General features: G+C 51.3%; 2 protein-coding genes across 8 annotated transcripts in view; both read right to left on the minus strand.

Annotated features, from left to right (window-relative positions):
• ATAT1 (alpha tubulin acetyltransferase 1) overlaps positions 1-9,605 on the minus strand; it is a 29,593-nt gene extending 19,988 nt beyond the window's left edge. For 2 of the 7 annotated variants that reach the window (XM_059715084.1, XM_059715082.1), the window contains exons 1-6: positions 6,743-6,920; positions 6,062-6,122; positions 5,684-5,775; positions 2,347-2,407; positions 1,787-1,900; positions 195-296 (exon numbers count right to left, since the gene is read on the minus strand). In XM_059715084.1, the coding sequence (XP_059571067.1) occupies positions 195-296; positions 1,787-1,900; positions 2,347-2,407; positions 5,684-5,775; positions 6,062-6,122; positions 6,743-6,837 (525 nt within the window). In that variant the 5' untranslated portion in view covers positions 6,838-6,920. Of the gene's footprint in view, positions 1-194; positions 297-1,786; positions 1,901-2,346; positions 2,408-5,683; positions 5,776-6,061; positions 6,123-6,742; positions 6,932-7,017; positions 7,053-9,433 lie in introns of those variants that run through there. The other 5 variants (XM_014608268.3, XM_019478791.2, XM_059715081.1 and 2 more) reach the window with 5 other exon arrangements.
• Positions 9,606-11,395: 1,790 nt separating this feature from the next.
• MRPS18B (mitochondrial ribosomal protein S18B) lies at positions 11,396-18,753 on the minus strand. The gene is made up of 7 exons (XM_006276607.4): positions 18,645-18,753; positions 17,074-17,221; positions 16,676-16,773; positions 14,049-14,117; positions 12,965-13,031; positions 12,148-12,207; positions 11,396-11,802 (listed from the first exon to the last, which is right to left on the minus strand). The coding sequence occupies exons 1-7, from the start codon at positions 18,747-18,749 to the stop codon at positions 11,588-11,590; spliced, it is 762 nt and encodes a 253-aa protein (XP_006276669.2). The 5' UTR covers positions 18,750-18,753; the 3' UTR covers positions 11,396-11,587.
• Positions 18,754-19,151: the final 398 nt, after the last annotated feature.

Here is a 19,151-nt window from a genome sequence, read left to right on the forward strand (position 1 = left end):
GCAGCTGCCCCATCTAAGTCAGGCCCTGTCAGCTTACCCTGACTCTGATAGGGCAGGAACACGTGTGGTATGCAGCGAAGAGAGCAGCTGTTCCTGCTCAGTCATTCATCCCCACAATCCCAGTGCCAGGGGTGATGGAAACAGGATTCCCCCCAACAAGACAAACATGGGAGAAGGCAAAGCATGCCACCCACCTGTGATATGGTCTCCTTGAGATTGTAGTGCTTGCGTAAGAAGCAGAGGAGTTTCTCCGAGGGGCGGTCCACAGCCAGCTGATGGGGCTCCACACGCTCACTCTGAGAGAATAAGAAGGGGCAGAGTCAGGGGGATGAAATGCATCCAAAATACACCAGGATCTTTGGCTAAGAGACTGGCTGACTCAAGGGGTAGGGAGAACAGTGTACAAGGCCTCCCCCTCCAGGAAATACTGTTCCACCCCAGCCAGGCTGGGAACAAGACATGTGACTTTTTCTGTCTAATGAAAACTAGCTCCGACTTGACTCTTGGTCCAAGCAGCTGGTTAGTCAAGGGCACAGGGAGTATACATGGGGCCTTCCTCTACTGGGGGTGCCCCCTCCAACCTGGCCTGTGGTGGGGACAAAGAAACAAGGCAGCTCTCTAGGGTACACTAGTTCCACTCCAGCACCAGGTCAGTAGAAATGTACCATATTGTCCCAATTATATGTTGAACTCCTCCTGTCTCCAAAAGAACTATAACAACTGTAGTCAGCCTATGAGCCACCTTAACCAGATGAATATGATACCACTGTATTGAGCAGGTGATCCTGTGCAGCATCCATAAGGGTCATGCTGGCTGCCTGTTAAGGGTATAACAGGGTCAACTGTTCTGACATCGTGGCAGGATCTGCTTATATGGGGAAGGGCCTCTGGTGATCTCTTTGGTCTGCTGCACTGGCTGGGAGTAAGGCAGGGCAAGACCTCAGAACCCTTCTGAGCCCTGTGACAAGTTGAAGCTTCCAGACCCCAGTCTCCACTGCAGGGAGATGGGACACTGCAGGTCCTCAGCTCTGAGGCAGATCATCAGTGGAGCCATGGAACCAAGACAACCCACAAGGCGATCTGGCAGAAAAGCATGCACAGCTCTGTTGAACCTTGCCTCTACTTCACTTTAAGTTGGTCAAAAACAAGAGGGAAACATTCTGCAAAATGTTCCCTCCCCCTCCAAAAGGATTGTATCAAAACACACAACCATGCACTCTCTCCTCCACCAGATTCCTCAAAGATTAGTGAAATTTGGATTTTGAAGATCCAGGGCTTTGGTTTTATCTGTCACGTGACATTTGAATCCCCAAATCCAATTCTAATCTGGGTTTTTAACATGGGCCTGTCTTTGTTTAAACCTATGAACAATTTCTACTTGGCTAAAAATATTTATCTTGATAACTATTACCATAGAGTTCTAGGCAGAAAACAATATAGTAAGTCTTGGGCAAAGTTACCTTTGGTACAAAGGATGCTTTTTTAATTTAAGTATTTTTAGTGTATTTAACCTGTTGGATCCTTCCTTTGGTTGTCTGATTCTCTAGTGGGATTTTGTAAGGGCAGTAACAGTTCAAGGATATCTATAATTATCAAACTCTATTTTGGGAAGAGGACATTTTTCCTAAAACTGTCCCTGAAAATGTGGATGGACCAACTGTGGTGGTGAGTAAAGCGGAAGGATGAAGGAACAGATGGACCGATGACAGCCTTTGCACTGACATGAAGCCTTACAGCAACTGCCCCCTGCCTAAGGCTTGCGGGCATGGCAGCCCTCCCATCACACCTGCAGCATGTGCTGGAAGAGCTCTTTGCCATAGCCGTGCCTTTGCAGGGACTCATGGATGTAGAAGTCCAGCACACAGAGGGGCTCCACCTCATTGTGAGCTCCATGGCGATCCTGGAGGAACAAGGGGGACAGAATTCATGGACTGATGAGTAAGTAGGCAGGATACACAATAAAAAAATTGTCCCCAAAGGTCAGACAGCTCAGGAATCCTAACTCCCAAATGCTCACCTTTCTCTGACCCCCTCTCCATTTCTCTGCCAGAGCTGAGGACAGAACCCAGAGGCCCCGACTCCCAGCTGACCAAAATGGCCTCTCTACTTCCTGATCATATTATAGCACATTGCTCTCCCCACCAAGGAGGTTGATCCAAGTGCCTCTCATCCCAGAATCAGCTGATCATGTAAATGGAAAGTAAAAGGTCAGCAGTTTCCCCCACCAGATACTGCACTGGGTGCATCACAGACTGTGGGGAAAGCACCCCTTAGTCTACGGTTGCCCCATTGTATGCGACAATGGGGCTGTGAGGGGAGAGCACTACCTAAAGGACAGCAACTCACCAGCACGAAGAGCTTCTTGTACCCAACCTTGAGGAAGCCAATCACAGCACCTTTCCCAGACCTGAAATGAGGGAGGAGAACAGAGAGCCTTAGCAAAGGGAATGAAGGGAACAACTGTGAAAAGACGATAGGAGACCCATGCTCATAGGACACCCAGGTTGTTCTGTCTCTCGACCTGCAATTCCTCCAGTCTCTATGATTTTGGCAGCATCAATACAGGAAAGACACGGAAGGACAGGCCATTCAATGGGTCCCCCCCCCACTATTCCTCCAGTCTCTATGGTAGGAGAAAACCAGACAGGGGAAGACTGAAGATCTGTGGAACTCACTGTTGTAGATTATTAACCTGACATCAATCCACAAGCTTGAAGGCAAGAACTGATGCCTCCTTTGGAAGGACAGGATGGAGAGTTGAGCAAGGAATCTAGCTCCACTATGTGACGGTATTGAAGGCTGAAGTGTATTTTTAAGGAAGTTAATGGTTTCTTCAGAAACATCCAGCATTGCCCAGGGCAGGGGTCAGGCATTCCAAGGAGGTGAAACATTGAACCAGGTGGTTCTGCTGGTCTGGTCAGGAGAAAACCCAGACCTGGCTGGGCTTCCAGAAACCTGATGGGATTCTACCCATGACTGGTCAGTAGACATCGAGGGCTATAGGTTGTATAGACAAGACAGAGTAGGGAGAAAAGGGTAGGGGTGTAGTGCTCTATGTTAACAAGCAGTACATGTCCTTGATGATCAGGATGGGTTCAGAAGAGGGGCAAACTGAGGCGCTCTGGGTTAGAATGCAAGGGGGTTGTGGGGAAAGGGACTTGATAGTGGGCATCTACTACAGACCGCCTCACCAGGGGGATGAGCTGGACCTGGAATTTTCAGGTCAGCTTATGGAGGCTGTAAGGACAAGGGATGTACTTGTCATGGGTGCCCTAAACTACCCAGACATCTGCTGGGAGAATCAGTCAGCTGGGTCTGAATGCTCAGGTAGGTTTTTAGCCTGCATACAAGACCTCCACCTAGCCCAGGAGGTACATAATCCCACCAGAGGAAATGCCTTGTTGGATTTGGTCCTTGCCACAGGCAATGACCTGGTGAGGGATCTGCAGGTGCTCAACTACTATCGTCTGCTGGAATTTACTATCCAGTGCAGGGTGGTGAATGCAAGCAGTAAGGCAAAAGTCCTTGACTTCAGGAGGGCTGGGCTTCAATGAGCTAAGGGGACTAGTAAGAGAGACATTGAGGACTCTGAGCTTCAGTAAGATGGGAGTCCAGGACGGGTGGTTGTTCCTTAAGGAGACGATCCTTCGAGCTCAGAGGAAGTCAGTCCAAATCCAAACCAAAGGGGGCAAGAGTGCTAAAAAGCCCCCTTGGCTCAGTAAAGGCATCCAGGAGGGCCTGAGGGCAAAAAACGTGGCATACAATCAGTGGAAGCAGGGAGCAATCACCAAGGAGGATTACACTTCTGTTGCTCGTGATTGCAGGGAGGCGGTTAGGAAGGCTAAGGCAGAGATGGAACTAGGACTGGCGACTAGAATTAAGGATAACAAAAAGTACTTTTTCAAATACATAGGGAGTAAGAAGAAGGCACCAGGTAACGTGGGGCCCCTACAGGACAGGTTTGGCAATCTGGTGACTGCAGCAAAGGAAAAAAGCTGATCTCTTCAACGAGTTCTTTGCCTCCATATTTCTGAGCAGGGACTGGGACAACTCTCCCACTAGGATTACGGACAGGCTCAGGGGACACGATTCCATGCCTAGGGTCAGGGACGATCTAGTTAGGGAACTCTTGGAGGGGCTGGACTTGTATAAATCAGCAGGTCTGGATGTTCTTCATCTGAGGGTACTGAGGGAATTGGCAGGTCACAGCAGGGCCCCTGCCACGGCTGTATGAGCACTCATGGTACTCTGGCCAGGTACCAGAGGATTGGAAAAGGGCCAATGTGGTCCCCATTTACAAGAAGGGGAGAAAGGAGGACCCGGGTAACTAAAGGCCAGTTAGTCTCACCTCTGTCCTTGGGAAGACCTTTGAGAAAGTTATCAAGGAGCACATCTGCAGGGGCCCAGCATGGGAAGTAATGCTCAAGGGCAACTAACACGGGTTCACTGAGGGCAGACCCTGCCTGACAAACCTTATTTCCTTTTGTGACCAGGTCACAAAGTCCTTGGACGCGGGTGCTGAGGTGGATGTCGTCTACCTGGACTTCAAGAAGGCCTTTGACACTGTTTCTCACCCCATTCTCTTAAAAAAAACTAGGCAACTGCAGCATTGATGCCCACACAGTCAGATAGGTGGCAAATTGGCTCAATGATCACACCCAGAGTGGTGGTGGATGGGTCATTTTCAACCTGGAGGGATGCGGGCAGTGGAGTCCCCCACGGCTCAGTCCTCAGGCCTGCACTGTTCAACATCTTTATCAGCGACTTGGAGATGGGCGTAGAAAGCACATTGTCCAAATTCACTGATGACACAAAGATGTGGGGAGAAGTGGGCACACTGGAGGGAAGGGACAGAATCCAACTAGATCTAGACAGGTTACAGAGGTGGGTGGATGAGAATAGAATGGAATTCAATGCAGACAAGTGCAAGGGGCTGCATCGAGGGAGAAGGAACCTGCAACATACCTACAGGCTGGGGAACACCCTCTCAACAGCACAGTGGCTGAAAGGGATCTTGGAGTCATTGTTGACTCCAGGATGGACATGAGACGCCAATGCAAGGAAGTGGTCAGTAAGGCTAACCACACCTTGCCATACATCTACAGATGCATCACAAGCAGGTCTAGGGAGGTGATCCTTCCCCTCCATGCGGCATTGGTTAGGCCACAGCTGGAGTACTGCATCCAGTTCTGGACACTGCACTTCAAGAGGGATGTGGCTAACCTTGAGAGGGAATAACAGCCACAAATTGATTGAGAGCAGGTTCAGGCTTGATATCAGGAGGCATTACTTTATGGTTAGGGCTGCCAGGCTCTGGAATGGGCTCTCAAGGGAGGTGGTGCTCTCCCCTACCTTGGGGGTGTTCAAGAGGGGGTTGGATAGATATCTGGCTGGGGTATTATGATCCCAGCACTCATTCCTGCCCAGGGCACGGGGTTGGACTTGATGATCTGTTCAGGTCCCTTCCGACCCTAGAAACTATGAGACTATGAATCAGGGAGAATATTGGACTGAACAAGCCCATTGCTCTGATCTAAAGAGGCAGGAAACACTGATAAGAAATCGGAAGAGCCCATGTGATCTGATTCAGAATGACATACCCTTCTCCACATGTACACAGGCTTCCCACAAAGCGATTCCTTTGGGGTCAGCATGGGAAATCAAACCAAGGTCTGAAACTCACCCTTTCACATCATGATCCATCAAGATATAAAGGACATGGCGGTTTGTCTGCATCCGTGAGGCACTGGTGATTGGAGCTGGCAAGTTCTGGGCCTAAAAAAATTAAAGACTTAGGATTGCCCAGGCCTGCAGGCAAAGCTGGGACAGGGAAGAAAGGAGAACACAGCTCAGGGCTGGATCGAAACCATTCCCCACAGAGATGATAGGGTAACAGTAGTTGGGTGAGGACTGGATGAAGGGTATGAGGAGACTTCATGGCTGAATGAGCATCTCCCCCTCCCACACTGCTCCTTGTGCTCTCTTCCCCCCACTCCACCTTATCCCAGTCCAGACTTCTGAAACATGCCATTAAATCTGTGATTTCTGAAGCCAAACTTACCTTGGCTGAGGCCTTGCCCATCTCATCAATGACAGTCATGAGCTGCTGCTGTAAGTCCTCCCTGACAGAAGGAGGACAGAAAACCAAGGGGTTAAAACCTATTGAGGCCTGATTCATACATTGGAGCAGGATCCAACCCTTGCAGAAAAAGGTCACGCCAAACCACTGCACAACTGGGTAAGTGCATATTTACATTAATAAATAAATGCCACCAAGCCAACCTTCTACTGTTCTAGCAGCCACCCAGAGCAAATCTACCCATACACTACCCCCACCTCACAACTGGAAGTGAAACCCAGGAATCCCGATGACCAGTCCACCCTGTTCTAACCACTAAATGCCATAACTCATTGAGAATTAAGGGCAAACCCCAGGAGTCATAGAATCATAGAAAAGCAAGGCTGGAAGGGACCTCCACAGGTCATCCAGTCCAACCCCCTGCCTGAGGCAGGGTCATTCCTACCCACATCATCCCATAAGAACCATAATCTAAATTCTACATAAGACTAACCTCCACCCTTACAACACACACATAGCACCCTAACCCACCAAAGGTAAAGCAGAGGAGCCATGGCAGCCAATGACCTGCTTCTATGAAATGTCAGTATATGCTCAAGAGATCCCAGCTCAACGGCCATGCACCCCGCTACAGAGGAAGCCAAAAACCCTCACAGTCCATACCAGTTTGAACATGGAGTAAAATTCCTTCCTGACCTCAAATATGGCAATCGGTCTGACCTTGAGTAGAGGGGGCAAGACCCTCTAGCTAGGAACATCTGGCTTTGCTCCCAGCAGAAGCACTGGCACACCGCATTTAAAGTCCCCAGCTTTGGCTGTAGCCAACACTCAATGCCTCTTTGGAGGCTTAAAAACACTGATGCAGGTAGCAGAAAAGTGTGTGTGCAGGGGGGAGGGGGGAGGAGGCAACCAGCAAAGCCCAGAACCATGGGAAATACCTAAGGTAGAACAAAGGCATAGCTATGCCTAGATCAGCCCTGACCAGTAGTTGTCCAACCTCTTCTTGAACACGTCCAGTGATGGAGTCCACAACTTCCCAAGGCAGTCTATTCCACTGATTTACATTTTCTATTTTAAGCACTAACCCACACTTCATTCCAGAGCTGGAAAGAGAAGCCTAGAGGCACGGATACCCAAGCAACCTGCTCTCTCTGCTAACCTCGAGTCTATCCTTCAACACAAAATCCGTACAAAAGCCGCAATGTAATGGTCTCAGGAGAGCTTGTAACAGGCTTGTCACAACCCGTTCCGCTCTAGCATAATACCCTGGGCGTGGCATCCATGAAGCAGCAGCTGAACAAAGGGATTTAAATCAGCTTGAATGTCTGTGACATTCTGCTGCCTGCTCCAAATCCCCACCAAACTGTCTCTAAGCATATGAAAGGAGAAGGATAATTTTGGGGGAAGGGAATAGCAGGAAGAAAGGGGAATGGTGTCAGCGGCAGAGCAAGAAAGAAGCAGAAACTGAGCCTGTGTAATTGTCTTCACAGAGAGAAGCTGGGCGTCTGAGCGCTGAAGATTTTGAAGGAGGTCTGGACAAAGGCCTGGGGAATACCCACTGCTGTGGCCCCCACCTAAAGCAGGAGCCAGCTGGATCTAATGGATCTCTGGCTTCTCCTGGTTTCAATAATGCCTTTTTTCCCCCCTCTTTCTACACAAATTGCTGTGTTCCAGACCACTTGGTCCTGAGTTATGGGAGTCCTGACTTCCAGCCCCACCCACTCTAGCTCACCAGACCGGACCTTACCTGACTCCCAGAGCTAGGCTTACAGCCACGGTCAGGAAGCCAAGAGTTCTGACACCCAAACACACCCCCACACCTCCAAACACACACCCCCACACCCCCAAACACACACATACACTTTTCTTGATCTTGTGCCTGGGGAGGACCAAAACCACTCCCTAGTCAGGGCTAACTCATTGCAATGAGTGTACGGTATTGATACATGACACCACTGTGCTAGGCTGGCACAGGAGGAGATCTCCTAGCTCACTGATCGCACTAGGTGTTATCTGTCACAACATGCAGGTTCTGGCTTGTCTTCAGCCTCCGCCCACGTCCCATTTAAATAACCCGGTGACGCAGGGATGCCAAATACCCAGTAAGCTCAAGGAGAGGACACAACAGAGTTTAAACAGAACAAACACCATGTGGATTTACTCCACGTGCCCATGAACATAATGTCCCATCACGCCTCATCACATACTGAAGAAACACCGCAAGGTGGTTATTAACCATCGTGCTTGTAGGGCAGAGGACAGCATTTACCCACCAGGCCCCGAGGCAGGGAGGATGGGTAACCAGTTATCACGATGCTTTAGTGCAGTGACCCTGGGGTACTCTGAGATCCTTTCAAAGGTCCTGCGAGATACCATGCAACATCAGCCCTATCAGGTGTGCAAACAGGATTCACCAGATAAACCCAGAAATTTCCAACAGGAATCTGTAGCGTTAAAAACATCCCGTTTCCAGAGTTCTTTGCAACACAATTACTCTGTTACAGCAGTTCTCAACCTTTTGAGGACTTTCAAGGCCCGCCTTGATAGACGGGAGGTTTCCTCCATAACTTTTGTGACTTGAGTGGCCCTCCCCATTTAAAAAAACCACAGCATCTATGAATTATTTATTACAGGACCTATCTCCTTGCACAAGGGTCAGGAAGTCTGGGCAGCGGAGCAGCTGGGCAGGGAGGGAGCGCCTGAGCCTGCCCTCGCCTCCTTTTCACCTCACACTTGGAGCCCGATCCTGCCCTTACCCGCTTTTCTCCTAGTGCCTGCAGCCTGATCCTCCCCTTATCTGCTTTTCTCCTCACACACCCTGCAAGCGCCCTGCAAAGGGCTCAGTGGCACCACGGTTGAGGATCGCTGCTCTCTTATTTGTCTTCCAGGCACAACACGGGTGAAAAGTAAGCACTGGGATGGTCCCGGGGTGCCTCGAGCAGCACAAGGGGGGCCTCAGCTCCAAGGAGAGCAAGGGCAGCCAGGGCTCGGCATGTCCCGAGATCTGGGGCCACGGCTCCCACGCTCCCAGCGGCGGTGACTCTTCACACAGGGGGGGCGACGGAAGCAGCTGCCACCAGCCCCAGTGTGGGGGGCTGCGGGCACCCATGGGCCCTGCGCAGGACCAGGGCACCAGCACCCGCCTGCCCCACGCGGGGGCACGTCTGTGCTGGGGGCTGGGGCTCGGGCACGGGCACCCCTGACGCCCCTGCCCGGGGACGACGGAGCGGGGGCACCCATCGCTCTTGGCACCCTGGCACGATTTCCCAGCGTGCCCTGTGGCCCGGGCCATTACCCAGCGTGCCCCGGGGCAGGGGGCGATGCCCCAGCCCAGCCCGGCCCCGCCATGGTTACCTGCGGGCCGAGGCGTGGGCGGGGCCGCGGCGGCCGGGCGGGCGGAGGTGCTGGTCCACCACCGCCACCCGCTCCCCGAGCAGCGCCCGCACGTCGAACGGGAACTCCATGGCCCCGCATCCGGGTCCCTCCCGGCCGCCGACCCCGCTACCCCCACCGCGAGCGGCTTCCGCCTGGCGACAGCGCAAGCCCCGCCCCTGGCGACGCGCGGTTGCCCTGGTGACAGGGCCGGGCGGGAAATGGCGGCCGCGCCCCGGGGCACGCTGGGAAACGGCGCCCTAGGGCCTCTTGTCGTGGGCCTCAGCGCCAGGGGCCCTGCAGCTGGTTGGGGACCCAAAACAGGGTCTCCACCACGCAGTTGAGGGCGGAAACCCCAAACTGGGGTCACTGCCCGTTCCTGAGCCAGCCCCTGATTTGCCCCTCCAGGAAGGCCCCCCACAGCTGCACGTCTGCGGGGGCTCTGCTCAGATGAGAGCCCCTCTTCGCTGCCCCCTCCAGCCTTGGACTAGCCCCAGGGCGAGACCGGCTCAGGGGCACGCTGCCAAGTCAGCGCAGGGCTCAACTGCATGCAGACTAGCTCCAACTTTGTCTGTCCCCCAAGGGCAGAGGAAATCCTGGTGTGAGTCTCAAGTTGCAGCACAGGCTGCTCCTCCCGCCAGCTCAAACCCCGCAAAGCCACCCTCCCCACAAGAGGGCAAAGGGTGATGTAACTAGGGGCAGCTGGCAAGGGGAGCAGCAGGTGCTGCAAGTCACCGCCACCATCCCAGCCCCAGAAGCTCGCTGGCATTCGCGTGGTTTTGGGTGTGAGGTGTTTGCCACAGGCAAGCTGCATGTCAACAACCGTGCAGCTGCACCCATCAGGATGCGTGGGAACGAGCCTGCGGAGAGGGTGCGGGTGCGTCGTGGGGCTATAATTGAGCAAGCGCGTTCCTCCCCTCCCCCTCACGGGCGACGCTGTGCTGGATGTCGAGCAGGCAGCATGGGGAATTGCCTGAGCGTGACTGGTGTACACAGCCTGTGGAGTTGTGTCCATAGGCATTTGCTCTGGGCTTGACTGGGACCCTGGTCCATGCATAGGCTTCCTAGATGCTCCAGCAGAAATAACACAGGAAAAACAGATTAGCAACAGAAGATGGAAAAAAATGCTGCATCAAAAGGGGTTTGGGGTTTTTTTGGGGGGGTTGTTTTGCCTTCCTCAGAAGCATTGGGTGTTGGCTGCAGCCAAGGCTGGGGATGTTGAGTGGGCTGTGGAGATAGATGTTCCTGCTGAGACTAAAACTCGAGGTTTGTGGTTAGAGGGTCTCTTCCCCTCTGCTTAGGCTCAGACCACTTGCCACGTTCAGAGTCAGAAAGGAATTTTACCCCATGGTCAGACTGGTATGGACTGTGGCGTTTCTGCCTTCCTCTTCAGTTGGGGTCACAGCCCCCTGGAAGACAAACACTCTTAGGAAGTGCTCACTGAAACCATCATGCAAAAATCTAGGCCCCAGCTGAGCTAGTTTTGCAACTGCTCTCTTTTCTTGCATCCTTCTCCTGGCTCTTTGGTCACAACAATTCCATTACAGGTCAACCCTCAAATCATCTTGACGGGCCTGTTGCTATTCACGTGGCTTTGGGAGGAGAGACAGACATGGAGAGAGGCTCCGCTGCTGAAACTAACCAAGCCTGGCTTTCCTGGAAAGATTTTACTTTCACAGCTGAGTCTGGCCAGCTCAGAGTCTACATGTGTATTTTGGAGATGGGTGTGTGAAATATTTAAGTCTGGACTAGAGCCATTGCTTCAGAGAGGGGAAGGCCCCACATACTATTCCTCAGTTACTCTAAACCAGCCACTACATTTGACTTGGGGCTCCCTTGGAGTTGGTGCTTGCAACTGGAGATAGGCCCCATGCCACATTTTGAGTAGGCCAATTACTCAAATCAGCGCTCTCACACAGGTTCAATAAATAAAGCAAGTCACAATCAGCAGCTTCAAGTTTATTCTTGTGGAAGTTTTGGTGGGTAACAAATTACATCCAAGATGTCTCCAGTGCCATCCCCACAGGGGTTAGCAATCCTAGAGACAGCTCCTGAGGGACAAAGACCAGTACCACAGCTCACCACAGAACCTCAGACCTTTTGCCAACACATGTTGTCCATACCTGTCCTAGGGTTTCAAGCTGGGCTGGTTTCCTCCTTCAGGTAGTTCTTATAGATCCTCCGGATCCTGGCAATTTCTTTATCAGGTGGTTGCTGCCAGGCATACCACGGGTACCAAGGTGCCTGGTTCTGCAGAGCAGGAGCTAGAGGGGTCTTGCTCACAGCCTGGTGTACAGAGTTGTAGTCCTCAGCCTCCAGTTCCACATAGGGGACTGGAAAGCTCAAGAGACCTGAAAGGGATCAGGGGAGTTCAACAAGCTGTGTCCTGCTGATCCTGCAGGGGATGATCTCAACCATAACCCACAGCTCTGCACCTTACTCCACAGTGACCTCAGCTGAGACTTGATGCAGAGCCCCCAGCTAGTCCAGACCCGGTTGCCCCCAACCAAGTTCTACTGATGCTCCTCAGTATTGGCAAATCACTCTCTAATTTCCAAGCCCTGTCCTCTCCCCAGCTCTGCCAGTCCCCATCAATTTATGATCCACAGTCTTCTGATATCTCAGCCCCAAGTTCAGCTGGTGTGTTTCAATCCTGATATATTGCCAATCTCCATCACTCACATCCCCCTACTCACCATAGTCACGAGATTTTTCAATGGCCCGAATCAAATGTTTATACTGCTTCATGCAAACCCCTGCAGTAGAAGAAAAGCAGAGGAGAACAAAGGATGACTATGCTGCTGAGCTTGGAGAGGGGGCCTGATCTGGGGAGACACTGATCCAGGAGCTATTTCAAGGACCTACAGCTATTTTACACAGAGAGGGACAGAGACCCCACTGCTGCAGTGGGATGGGCCCTGATGGGGCATTTCCTTTATCTCTGGAAAACAGACAGGAAACGAAAGGATGACTTTAGTGACAGGAGAGGCATGGGACCTAACAGGTTGTCACTCGCCTCCCTGGATAACGGGCTGAGGAGGGAACTAATTCTGTCCCATGTAAGGATGGGTCATACCCCATCTCTCATCCAGGGAAAACTGTATTTCCTTAATTAATTTCATTCCTTCCTCTCCCTGCCCCACAAATGATCTCTCTCCTTTCATCAACTGCCCTGCTTCCCCCCCCAACCCTCCCCGCTTATGTCCCCATGCAAGCTCAGACCACTCCCAAGGTTATCCTCCCAAAGCCTCTCCCAGCTAACCATGCCCTTTCCCCCTGAGCTTCTCTCCCCTACCTGGAACTGTTCCCTACCCTGCACTCCTCAGCCATCTTTCCTTCCCACCCCTAAGCTGCCCCTGCTTTCCGCTGTGTGGGGATCCAGCCCCTCAAGAGTCAGGCAGATGTTCATCTCTCCTTCCCACTCCAATCTTGAATCAGCCTAGGAAGCAACCCTTTTTGGCTTCTGCCAACCTCAGAAAACAGAGAGGAATAGCATCAGACCATATGATTTACCTGTGTATGTGGCATGGTAGATGTCCCCTGTGTACTGGCAAATGAACTGATCCAGGAGCTTCACATTCTGGAGGGGGAGAAAGGCAGGCAGATTGGTATAATTCTGGTTCCATGGGAAGCTCAGGGATTTAATTCTGCTAGGGACAGGCCAGGTTTCCTGAAAGCCTAGGGGTGGAGCAGTCATGTCAGTGTGATGCAAGATCTCCAGGCAGGGCTGGGGTGGAAGCACAGGGATTGCACAATCAGCCACAATGGAGACCTGGAGAGATGGGACCAGGTCTTTTCACACACAAGGAGCAAGGGTGAGGCTGGGAAGGAGGTCTCACAGCCAAGGACAGGCATGGGGTGGAGGGTACTGATGTACAGAACGTACAGACAGTTGTCACTTAAAACGTTTCGAGTTACAACATTTCGTACTTACAACATTTATAAATTGACACCGTTTCAACTTAACAATGTTTTGACTTTACAACATTTGATCCAATGCAATGCCACGCCAGCAAACAAGTTTGCTGTATCACTCATTTCCCTGGAGAACATTTGTCCAAACTTCCTTGGACACTTTCTTTAAGAAAGCAGACAAGACTCCAGAAAAACGTGCAGCCAAGACTCCTGAGAAGACTCCAGCCAAGAACCCTTCAAGAAGTCCAGCAAAGTCACCTCAAAGAAGTCCTTCCAAATCAGCGTGATTGTTATTTACGATATAAATACATGAATGTAGCTATATTACTCATCTATAATTAATAGAGTACAAAATGCTGGGGTATTTTTGGTGAAAATAGGGTATGCGCCTTGGTTCAGGAACCAATCCCCCATTTATAACATTGTTTCTTATGAGAAAATTGGTTCTGAGTTACAATGTTTCAACTTAAGATGGGGTTTTCAGGAACCAGTTGTGTGGTAAGCCTGAGGACTGCCTGTACAATAGAAAGGTGTAAAAGAGTCCTCATGAAGAGGCTTGTTGATGGCAGCATGCATCACTAGCACAAGAAGCCCAGCCTGTACAGTATTTAAGGAGTGGAAGTCAAAAATGCAGGCCTGCCCAGGGGTATCTTGTAGGGTTAGAGATGCCAGAGCCTCTTACCCTGTAATCCACATGAAGTTTCTGGTCTCTGCAGATGGGGCAAGCGTTCCTTGAAACCTTTGCTCCTCTCTGGGAAAAGAAACAAGAGACTGTCACAGCTGAGATACTCCAGATAGGACAGTACATTAGCCACCAGCCAGTTCACAGACCAACACCCAGAGATGGGTAACCCCACCCATCCTGGACTAGATCAGGCCAGCAGGCCCATCCACCCCCCTTCTCTGGCATCAACAGGAACAAAGACAAACTGAATCAGGCCAACAATGAAGGACCAACTTGACACAATAAGAACCTTGCTCTCTAGATCAGCGATTCTCAACCTGAGTTCTGTGGCAGGCTGGGGTGCTGCAAGATCTTTTAAAGGGTGCTATGGGGTGCCATGCAATATTAGCACTGTTTGGTGTGCAAACACCTACAAAATTGACAAGATAAACTCAGAGATTTCAAATAGGAATCTACAGCGTTAAATACACATTCTGACCTATTGTTGTCTAAATTCTTTGCAACAGAAAATTGCCCTTTTATTTTCCTGTCAAAATACAAGTGAAAATTGAGAGCTGATATTTACCGAAGGGTACCCTGAGTCTAACGAGGTGCCTTGAACTTAGAAAGGTTGAGAACCATTGCTTTACAGCAGTGGGCAATTATTTGGGTCTGTGGGCTACATAGGGAGTTTTGGAGAGCTGCCATGAGTTGGGTCAGCACCCCCTCCCCCCCACACACAACAGCTCAAACCTCCCTATGTGGGATGAGGCTGCAGGCGGGCAGGAAGCCGGCATGGGTGCAGGTGGGCAGCAGCTTCAGCAGGCACATGTCAGCAGGGCCTCCGCCACTACCAGTGCTGCCTTCAGGCCACCCTTCTACCCCAAAGAGGAGCTGGATCTGCAGCCCAGCTTCGGTGGCCTGGGTGCAGAGGCAGCAGCCAGACAGAAGCTATTGCTGGGCACTGGGAAAAAGCAGGATCTGGCAGTAGGTATGGCTGCCTCCACTTTGCCACTGATGGGCCCTTCTGGCCACAGCCACCTGGAACCAGGTGGAGGGCAGCACCAGCATGGGCTCTGGGTAGCTGCAGTAAGAAGGGCCTGGCACTGGTGAGGGGGAAGGGACTGCATCCAGGGCTGGGTCCTACTTTTTCCCTGTGCCCAGCAGCAGTTTCTGCCTGGCTACTGTTCATCGTGGCTGGGTCAGGAGGTTTAAAGCAGGCACTGCAGGGACCATAACACCCTGCGTGGGGTGGGCCAGGACCAAGGCTGTGAGCTCAGCCCAGGGCTCGGGCCCCGCCCATGCAGGTCCCAGCCGGTCTCCATGGGGCCAGAGCCGGAAGGATCTGCTGCTACCAGAGTTGCTGAGAAATGGAGTCTAGCCACAGAGACATCCCAGCCCAGCTGAATGCCTTGGACCAAGGGACCAGTTGTGGGCCAAAGTCTTTCCACAGGCTGAATTCTGCCTGGCCCTGCTCTAGGTCAGGAGTCAATCCATGTCTTAGACCAGAGGTCAGCAACATTTTTGGGCAGAGTGCCAAAAGTGCCCACAACCTCAACTTGTATGATGCTGGCATACCAGGGGTGGACAGTGAGGGTGCTGCGAGGGGCCCAATTGTTGTGGCAACGCAGCCACGGCCCCTTCCCCTGACGCACGCGTACCAAGCAAAATGCCTTTGCATCTCATGCTCTGGCACATGTGCCGGGAGTTGCCTACTTCTGCCTTAGGCCCTCTGTACCATACTGTTAAAATAATCACACCTAACTCTCTTCATCTCTTCCTCTCAAAGAACAGTTCATGATCCCTACTTGACAAATGAGGAAAATGAGGTACAGAGAGGGGCAGTGATTTTCCAACTCACCCAGCAGGTAGTAGCATAAATAGAAATACAAGTCAATTCTCCAGAACAGCGGTCCTCAGCTCAAGACTTGTTAGACAAAGGAACACCTATTGTATGCACCCTTGTCCAATTTCCCACCTCTGTCACCTTCCCACTGCATCCCCTTACCCAGAGGTGCCTGTGGGTCCTTTGGGTCACTGACTGCTGCACAGGTGTGCTGCCAGGTATGTTACACTCTCTGGATCCCCCTGGATTGTCTGCCTGTTCTTGAATGTCCTCCCCAATTACTGTCACCTACCATTTTACCTGAACTCAGACTTTCCAAACCTCCTACCCCTTCTCATTGACTTTATGTCTTGCCAAAGCTGGTTGGACCTTAGAGCTTTCCAGTCCAGTCCCACTTTCAAAGCAGAACCCATGTGTTATGGGTTCTATTCTATTCTGCACTCTAAGCTACTCAAGCCCACTCCTTTCCCAGAGCTGGGATAAAACCCAGGAATCCTGATTCTCAGGCTGTTCTCTAACCCATTAGACCCCACTCTCCCATTCCAGCATTAAGAATTACACCCAGAAATTCTGATTCCCAGTCTGCTTCAGTTCTATATGTCCCTACAAGCCACCTCTCCGATTTGCCAAGATTTTGCTGTTGGTACTTCTCATCCCTTCTCCCCACCTCTCCTCTTCACACTGAGCAGCTGAATTTCAAATGCAGAATCATCTGGTGTTGGAACTAAGCACTACTTTCGACCCTACTCTATCATCCAAGGCGCACACTTCCTTGGCAGGGAGAAGGGGCTGCACTCACTATGCACTTCTTGCGTGTCTTCTGAGGTCCGATGGAGCCCCGGTGGTTACGTCGATAGCCAAACCAGACAGGATTGTTACCATATTTCTCAATGTATTCTGTGCAGAAGAGAGGAAAGTTAACAATTCCTTAAGGCGAGCTGACCCTAAGGATTCTAAAGTATATGAATAAACATAGCCTCGATAGCTTTAGCTCCACTATGTGGATATTAAGAGAGAGACTAGCTAGTTATTACACAGCAAGCTGTGCTCAGAGATGGGAAGAGAACCCAGCTATCTAACTCCTAGATATCAGTTCCCTCCAAGAGAACACAAGAGCCCTAATTCCAAACTTTCTGCTTCAACGGTGCCAAGTTCATAGGCCTAGCATTGACCTATTTACAGGCCCTAAACTCATACCTTCTGTCTCCAGATACTCCCAAGGCTTCTCCTTAAAGCGGGATTCAGTGTCAAAAGCAACTGGCTCTTCAGATTTGGCTGGGTCAGTTTCTGTGCTGTAGGCCCGGAGCTGCGGGAGCTGGAGGTGGAGTGAGGCACTGGGTAAAGCCTGAGAGACAATTAGACATGCAAGGAAGTGACCAGGTTATTCTGAACCAAAGGCTGATATGTAACAGAGAAATGTAGTTACCTCTTTGGTGAGACAGCTGATGATAGCTGCACAGAACTATCACATAGGAACTGCTTGCCAAGAGCTGAGAGTTTTACCCTGAATGGAAAAAGCTGACCTACAGAGCTGAGAAAGTTCTGGGAGATTTTGCAGGGGGTGGGGTGGGGGGGTGGTTAATCAAATAGGTTCAACAACACATAAAATGTTTTGCTGTTAACTTCCCTGGAAAATTAAAAACAAAACAAAACACACCAAGGGTAACCACTAGCACCTAAGGTGTCGCTGCAAGGAGCTACTGGACAGTGTAAGGCAACAGTCGCGAGAAATTGTTTCCACCATAGCTGTTTTTGCCTCGAGTCTCACAGCATCCTTAACTGTCATTCTGAAATGGCTCGCCAATGAAAACATCTCCAAACACTCTGAAACACTGAAGTTAGAATGCAAGGCAGTGTGATGGACCATAGCACTGCAATCCAATGTGATACAACAATATTATACATGGTGCCATAATTTGGCCTATCACAATCACATCACATCATACAGCAATCTGCCATACAGGATTTCCAATACCTAAGTTAATGATGTGATGAAGTTGTCACATGCTGAAGAAATAGGTTGCAGGAGCAGCCAAAAACGTACTTATGATATAGGCATGTCAGCTTAGAACAAGGAATATCGTTACACCATGTAAGTGGTCAGCCTGCCCATCCACGGGGATGACACAGACACAGGATCACAGAAAATGAGGGCTGGAAGGAACCTCAGGTCACATCCAGTCCAACCCCTTGCTCAAAGCAGGACCAGCCCCACTAGATCATCCCAGCCAGGACTTTGTCAAACCGGACCTTATAAACCTCCAAGGAAGGAGCTTCCACCACCTCCCTGGGTAACCTGTTCCAGGGCTTCACTGCCCTCCTAGTGAGAAAGTTTTTCCTAATATCCAACCTAAACATCACTTGCTTCATCTTGAGACTATTGCTCCTTGTCTTGTCATTGGTCCCCACATCGTGTCACGTCAGCCAACGCGGCCTGACACCATCGTAACGTGTTGACATCACGATGACATGCTGCGCCCGAGGCACCAGTATCCCAGCACCACAGCAACCCATCCTGGTGGCAGGGACAAGGTGACACATCCCCTGAGGGCAAAGACATTACAGAGCAGCTGGCAGCGCCTCTGCACGTCAACCATGGCAGTGGCAATGATGTCCTCTTACGTATCCAGGCGAGATGACATCAAGGAAGGGGACACCCCCCCAATGGCCCTGCCACGCGGTGTGCAATGACATTACTATGCAGGTGTCACTGAAGCACGGCTGGCAGCGGTCAGGCCACAGCCAGGCTCCTGAACCCTGCTCCTCACCTGGGTCCACAGGAGCCGCCCTCTCTGCCTCAGGCTACTCATCGCCCTTCGCCAAAGCATGGTCCTAATGGCCAGCGCCATGTTAAGAGAGGCACAACTACGCATGCGCGCTGAGCTCTAGCCTCAGCTGTCCCGGTAGCCGCCATCTTGTCGCACGTGATCGCTGAGGTCAAAGGTCATTACTCCAATTTTACTATATTATTTTCTTAGTCCCTAGTGATAAAGTACGGATAGGAAGAATTATTAACTTGTGAAACGCATCATGCATTTCGTAGAGAACTGGAGATAACCCCCCCCAGAGGCGCCTCCCCACCCTCGAGCATGCGCAGTGCTCAAGAAGGAATAAAAACTGCGCCACAAACACAAGACAATAGCGGGCGGTGGTCGCGCATGCGCACTGGCCCCGCCCGGAGCAGCCCACTGCTGCGCTTGCGCAACGAGGCTGAGGAAGCGCTGGGGAGCGGTCACCTACCCGCGCCTCCTAGCCCACGCCCCACGCCACGAAAA

The sequence above is a fragment of the Alligator mississippiensis genome, chromosome 11 (genome assembly GCF_030867095.1).
Source record: "Alligator mississippiensis isolate rAllMis1 chromosome 11, rAllMis1, whole genome shotgun sequence".
Lineage (NCBI taxonomy): Eukaryota > Metazoa > Chordata > Crocodylia > Alligatoridae > Alligator > Alligator mississippiensis.

Coding starts and splice junctions, on each gene's coding strand:
- MRPS18B (XM_006276607.4), bottom strand. CDS start 18,749: ATGCGTAGTTGTGCCTCTCTTAACATGGCGCTGGCCATTAGGACCATG. Junction 13,032..14,048: donor AACTTCATGTGGATTACAGG/GTAAGAGGCTCT, acceptor CTCCCCCTCCAG/AATGTGAAGCTCCTGGATCA. Junction 11,803..12,147: donor TGAAAAATCTCGTGACTATG/GTGAGTAGGGGG, acceptor GATCCCTTTCAG/GTCTCTTGAGCTTTCCAGTC.